Source organism: Chlamydotis macqueenii, chromosome 13 (assembly GCF_036417535.1).
Source record: "Chlamydotis macqueenii isolate bChlMac1 chromosome 13, bChlMac1.mat, whole genome shotgun sequence".
NCBI lineage: Eukaryota > Metazoa > Chordata > Aves > Otidiformes > Otididae > Chlamydotis > Chlamydotis macqueenii.
Window position 1 is genome coordinate 16,438,071 of NC_141568.1, and position 6,945 is coordinate 16,445,015.

At 44.1% G+C, this 6,945-nt stretch overlaps 1 protein-coding gene across 1 annotated transcript; it reads left to right on the forward strand.

Annotated features, from left to right (window-relative positions):
- Nucleotides 1–10: 10 nt before the first annotated feature.
- Nucleotides 11–6,529, forward strand: HSDL1 (hydroxysteroid dehydrogenase like 1). The gene is made up of 5 exons (XM_086758245.1): nucleotides 11–200; nucleotides 1,138–1,370; nucleotides 1,996–2,441; nucleotides 4,419–4,646; nucleotides 5,584–6,529. The coding sequence occupies exons 1-5, from the start codon at nucleotides 97–99 to the stop codon at nucleotides 5,683–5,685; spliced, it is 1,113 nt and encodes a 370-aa protein (XP_086614371.1). The 5' UTR covers nucleotides 11–96; the 3' UTR covers nucleotides 5,686–6,529.
- The last annotated feature ends 416 nt before the right edge of the window (nucleotides 6,530–6,945 follow it).

Sequence of the window (6,945 nt, forward strand, 5' to 3'; positions counted from 1 at the left end):
GGAGACGCAGGCCCCGAGGGACGGGACGGGAGACCCAGGCCCCGCTCCTGCCGGCGGCCCCGTGGCGCGGGCAGCGCCTCAAGCGCCGCCGTCGCCATGGCGACGCCCCGCGCTGGCCCACAAGGCCCCGCGGCCGCTCCCGGCGGCCCCGCGGAGGAGGCGGCGGGCGAGGCGGGGGCGTGGAGGGCCGGCTGCCGCAGGTGAGGCGCGCAGGGCGGGTAACGGCCCCTCGGGGCGGCTCTGCGCCGGGTTCCTCCCCGTGGGCCGCGGCTTGGGCGTTGGTTTCCTTCCGTTAGAGCCCGGCCGCGGCCAGGGAGGACCCTGGGCAGGGCTGGGGCCGAGCGAGGGGCGGAGGGGGCGGGCCAGGCCCGCTGGTCGCCGGGGCTCGCTGTGCCCCCCGGGAGGGGGGAGGCCCGCGGGGCGGGGTGCGGTGCGGTTGGTGTCGCTGGGCCAGGGGAGGGCGGTGCGTAATGGCGCGAAAGCAGGTGGCAGTGAGCTGCCGAGGAGGCGGCGATTGGCTTCTGTGCTTGTTTTGAAAAATTATTCGCCCCTCAAAGCCTTGCGAGGCACAGCAACCCGGTGTGCGATGTGACATTAATGCACGGCCCTGTCCCTTGGCCCAAGGGTTTTCAAACCCGAAGGACGCAGTACATGCGGTGCGAGCTGGGATAGAGCCAGGGACCGCAGTTATGCTTCTGCCTCTGCGCTTCCTCTGTCTCTCCTGTAGTTTTCTGTGCTTGGAAGGGCCCGTTGCTTCCTGTGTGCTCAGCTCTCTCCTGCTGGTTATTCTTGCCTCTTTTGTAGGTGGGTCTTTAGCTTCCAAATTTAGGTTTTACGTGTTGAGCTTCCCCTATCTGCTTGGACTGGAATTGTTTTATTTACAGTATCATTCCTTAGTGTAATTATGGTGTAACTAATTAATAGCTAAACCCTTCAACAAGGGCTAAACAGTAGCTTAGCCAGTGGGGATGGTGCTAGGTGATATTCAAATTTTATCAGGCTGATTTGTGGCTTTTCAGCATCAAAATGGTGCTCATACTGTAACATGCTGAATCTCAAAGGTTATCTGTTCACTGTGGAAAGTTTACGTGGCCCAAGAGGTGATTGTAATTGCCTGCGTCTCCTGTTTTTTTCCAGGCTTGTGATCACCATGGCTGCAGTGGATCGTTTCTACCTCTTGTACAGAGAGATCAGTCGTTCCTGCAGTTTTTACATGGAGGCCCTGGCTATAGTTGGAGCTTGGTACACCGTCAGAAAGTGTGTGTCTCTTGCGTTTGACACTTACAGCATGCTTAGGTTGCATGTAATTCCAAAGCTGGCCGGTGAGGTGGATCTTGTCAAGCAGTATGGAAAATGGGCCGTGGTCACTGGTAAGAGACTGAAGCAGTGTGTTTGCTTATGTTTCTATCACATACTGTGCCAGTACTGCAAAACTTGCTAGCTTATACTGCTGGGTGAGCTTTATGTTACAAACTGGGGCCTGTATTTTCTCAGGTTGCAATTTAATCTGCTTCAGCAGTGACAGTTTTTCAGTGCCTTACTAAATTTGATTCCTCAGGAGATGGGCAAGCTCAGTGTGTTGACTGACTGCTGGGAAAGAACCACAGAGCAACTTTTCCCAAAAATTGCACGGTACATCCTGAACACGTACAGACATAGACAGAGATGCAAACAAGATCCTTTTTTTGCTATGGGCTTTTCACATGTGCTCAAGTTCTGCAACAAGGTTTAAGTCATATACCTCTGACATCCCCACCTTTAAGGTTCTACTCTAAACTCTCTGTTGTTGTAATGGAAAATATAAAACTTGCATGAGGTGAGATTGCAGAAGGCTGCTACTGACAACGCTGTCTTTAATATTGTGGCTTTGAGATCAGCGTATTCAGTGCCACATGATCTTCAGAGAAGGCAATAAAGCTATAATTGAAATAACTGTCAAAATAGAAGGCTGGAGTTGCTCTGGTTTTTACCTTGGTTTTTTTCTTTCTATTACAGGTAGCACAGATGGTATTGGGAAGGCATATGCGGAAGAACTGGCGAAGCGTGGTGTCAACATCATCTTAATCAGCCGAAACAAAGAGAAGCTGGAGGCTGTATCTCGGAGCATATCTGAAACCTATAAAGTGGAAACAGATTTCATAGTAGCTGACTTCAGCAAGGGGCATGAGCCTTACCCAGCCATTAAGGAGGCTCTGAAAAATAGAGAAATTGGGATTTTGGTGAATAATGTAGGAATCTTTTATACTTACCCGGACTATTTTACCAACCTGTCTGAGGATGCGCTGTGGGATGTGATCAACATAAATATTGTTTCTGCCAACATGATGATACATATTGTGCTGCCGGGCATGCTAGAGAAGAAGAAAGGGGCAATTGTGAATGTTTCTTCTGCATCCTGTTGTCAGCCGACACCAATGTTGACGGTCTATGGAGCCTCTAAAGTAGGTTGGGATGTGATGTTTAATGGTGTGCAGTGGTTTTGGGGTTTGTTGGTTGGTTTGTTTGTTTGTTTTTTAACACATTCAGCAGAGATATAAAAATACTTGAAGGTTTTCTAGGGATTTGTTCAAATATCGGAGGTGAATGTTACACGTATGGTGCAGTAAACTCTTTATCCTCACCAATACTGGCTTTGAACCAAAGTCAAGCGCTATTTGGATTGTGTGTGAACTGTGGCATAACAGTAGTTCTAGAAGAAATGTTAACCTTCGTCAGAGAAATGATGCGCAAAGCAAAGCGGCAATTCTATGACCCATCAAAAGGGTCAAGAATTTCATCTTTCTCTTCTTCAGCTGAACTGTGCAGATACATCTCTAGCTACTTACACACTAGTATTTGGTAGGAAGAGGTGCTATACTCGTTCTGAAGCCACCACTATGACAAGGGCTGTGGCCAAATCAAGCCACTGCTTCACCTAATACCAAGGGGAAGAAGGCTTCTTACATCACTCTCTACCATATCTGGGGAGAAGTGAAAAGAACTTCTCCCCCCAGATTATTCTTCTTGAGGAGATCCAGTCAATAATGATTAGCATGGGGCAGTTGGGTGATGCTGGATGTATGAATGCATGTGAGGATGTGGATTTACACTGAATGACTTGGTGCTGAATCCACAAAAACAACCGACATTGTAGCAGGATCTTGTCTTGATCCCGTGTCTAAACACAAGTGGCTATTGCTCCCAGCTGTTCGTGGCTGCCCTCTGCTGTAGCCTAACCCCCCTGCAGCCTTGCTCCTGGGATAGCTGTTGCAAGTACTTTTGCCTGGAGCAAAATCAGCTCTTATTACCCCAAGGTATAAAACTCCTTGCAGACTTTCTTCATTGTGGAAACTGGCTTAAGATTCCTGTTTCTGTTGCAGAATTAAAAGGCCTGAATGAAAAAGAACAGAACAAAACCAAGTGTACTGAAGTTTCTTCCTTTAGCTGTCATCATGAACGCGAATCTTAGATCAGCAGTCCAGTTTAAAGCCTGGCCTCTGTACAGTTATGTTGGCACAGAAGCGGGAGCAAGCTGCTCGAGCATCCTAAGCCTCGTTATGTGCTAAGTGTTAAGGTGTTTGAAGTGGTTGGTTGGTTTTGTTTGTTTTCCTAAAGCAGATGGGGTTTGTAGAAGATGCTGTCCCAGCAGTTTGTTGGGAAGGGCACTTTTGTGAGGCTGTTTGGGAGCAGAAACCTGTTCACTAACAAATTGGGTCTAAAATGCTGTTTCTCAGGGGTCACTGGCTGTGCAGCACAGCAGGACCTTCAGCATGGCATCGGTGCTGCTGCCTTGGTAAGACTGAGCCATGCTCGTTCTCCCGTCTGTTTGATTCCAGCCATGCCACTTACCAGCCTTGTGCTTTTCTATGTTATTCTGTAAAAGTAAAAGGAACTAAAGGAGATCATACAGATACACAGAAACAAATACGTGTCTAATTTTGCACAAGAGAGTTAGTTGCCGAAAGTAATTAACCTAGCTTCTGGGTAAGATCAGTTGAACATGAAATTCACCTGTCAATGTACTGAAGGATGGAACTTCATTTTGTCCTTTTGACTGCGGTATGTATAGTTAGCTTTGGAGTGTCTCCTGCAATGCCCTGAAACTAAACAAGGTGTTTCTTTTAGATGAAGTAAATATTTCTGTACTGTTTTTAAGCAGAAATTGTCAGATTATTTGTTAAATTCACATCAGAGAGTTAAGCAGTTGCTTTGTCCTGCAAGTTACTGTACTGCTGTACTGTACTGCTGTACTTTAGCAAACAAATAGCTTAGAAATGTGTATTTTTATATTATTTATTCAAGGTTTTATTTTTTAGCTGATGTATAAAATATGCTACAGCTTTTCTGTAATTTTAATAAAACTCTGCCCTAAGACTTGATTGTTTAAAAAAAAAAAGAAAAGAAAAGAAAAAAAGGTGTCTCTGCTTTTGTCTTTCTAGGCCTACTTGGACTATTTCAGCAGAGCACTACATTATGAGTATGCCTCAAAAGGAATTTTTATTCAGAGTTTAACCCCTTTTGTAATTGCAACAAAAATGGTAGCATGCAGCAGCACTGCATCAAATAGATCTTTCATTTTTCCTTCTGCTGAAGAATATGCAAGTCATGCTATTACTACTCTTGGGTTATCCACAAGGACTACTGGTTACTGGAAGCATGGAATAATGGTAATGGAATTAATTAAACTATTTAATGTTTGTAAATAGAAGTAAATAAGCTGGTTTACTTTCTTAGGAATCTGAATGAAAATAATGCTTGTATTCCGAAGAAGTCAAATATATATATTGGGACTTAAAGGCATTGTGCCATATTTTCTCAGTAATTCAGCTTTAGAAAATCATGCTCAAACATGCTTATTTTAAAATGAGAGAATGAATCCAGTTCCCACTGGAAATGCACAGCAGAAATGGGAAAGAGACAATGTCTTACTCAAAAGCACGGAGTATCTCGTTTTGCTTAGGATGTTGCTGGCTAGGCAAACATGTCACTGTCTTCTATGAACAGAAGTAGCTTTTTAAAATCTTAATTTATTGAGCGTAGTTCTTCTTTGAGGAAGAGTGGGCAGGGTGGATGGAATAATAGCAGGAAAAAAAGCCCACATTTTAATCCTAAGCTACCTGGAAGCAGGGCTTCCATATTTTAGGTTTTCATTTTTGGGGCAGGCTGTGTGCTCCAAAGTAATTTTATGAACATCAGTCACATCTCATATGGCCTGTAGAAAGCCACTAGGTAGCATTAGGCTGAGTAGAAGGAATTGAAGAAGTGGAGATTAGTGCAAAAGGAATAAAAGGGATGGGAAGGACTCTGGCAACATCTGGCAGTTAAAGGAAATGGACTGTACTGCTGTTGTGAACTTTATCAAACCACTTCAGAATGTATTTGCAGAAGCTGACTCTTCAGCTGTGTGCACTGCTTCCAAAATGGCTGAATATATTTACTTCTGAGGGCTGAATTTAAGGCTTTGTTGCTGATGTTCAAGCAGGTTTCGCCTTGCTTTAGTAGTAATTTGAGGAATTGTTTGTTTACTTTAATGGAATGTATATTAATCTGTCTCTTCCTTTCTTCTTTTTCTCTTCTCTTGTGTCCCCCCATGCTTCTCCACAGTTCACATTGACTGAACGCCTACCGGAATGGATCTGGGCATGGTTTGCGATGTATTTTGGCAGAATTGTACGCAAGGAGGCTTTAACATGCAAAGTGAAATAGGATTACCCAGATGTCCTATGTAACGACTACTACATTCTGACCAGAATGCTGCAGAAATGTTTCATGAACCTCGATGGACTTACTGTAACTTACCCATGCCTTGCTAAACAAGCTATGTGTAATCTAGACATCAGAAGTCTGGATCCTCTCGGTATCCTTGTATTAAATAGCTCTTCTGCTGCTTTTCTCCACGACAAAAAGCTGATCTTATGGAGCTTAATCTCTGAGGTAATTGGGCAGAAGTAGGTACAGTTTTAATTCAGACAGTAAATTACTGTCTCTTGCATAGCACTACATGATGTCAAATTGAAAACATGACAGAATTTGAGAATTCTGCAAATCTGTCAGGAATGGGCTCCCCAAAAATTATGCTGTTCAGAAAGACAGTCCAGTCACCTGTATTAAGTTTCTTTAATAAGTAGTTTTGCATAACTCTTCTGTCTGCTAAGGCAGATGTTTGTATGTTTTAAGTACAAATATTACTTTTGAATTATGTTATTTAAGGAGCTTCTCAAACTTAAGGTACATGGCAAGGTACACTATTGCCTTGGAGCTTTAAATTATTGAAAAGGTCTTACAGAGCTGTAAAGGCATTTGGAGATAAGCTTGTATGTTTTCTTATTCCAAATGTGAGTGAGCTTGATAATGTATTTCAGAGTGCTGAAGCAATATTTAAAGTGGCTGGAGAATTGAATAGAGAATGTAAAGCCACATTAGCTAAAGAAAAATAATGAAGTAATGTTTTGATTTAAAAATACCGATTTAAAAAAAAAAAACTGGAGTTTTGATGCTGTATGATTTTGATGCTTTTGTTTATATAAATAAATATGTTTATGTATGTGTACTTAGTAGAGGTCATCTGCTGTCATACATTGCTCATGTGTTGCAGGCTCTACATCTCAGGAAAGCTGTCCTTTCGGTGTACGCCTAATTGGTGCCTGAAAGAGGGACATGACGTGGGGAGAACGTTCTCAATCTTTTTGTAATTTTTTTATTATCATGGGCTTGTCAGTACTGCTTCTGTAATGCTGTAGTGAACTATCAAACCCATGAACTACCTCTTGCCGTACCTCATACACAGCAGCATGCCTCAAGGAGCATCCTCCCCTCGTTTGTGCCAGTATTTGCTGATTGAAACTCCCTCAGCCACACGTGAATAGTCAGAATCTCAAAACAACTTTCTTCAGGAGGCGGCTGCTGCGCGGCCTCCGCCCCGGCTCCCGCGGGAAGCCGCTCCCCGGCCCTTGCCCGTTACCGCCG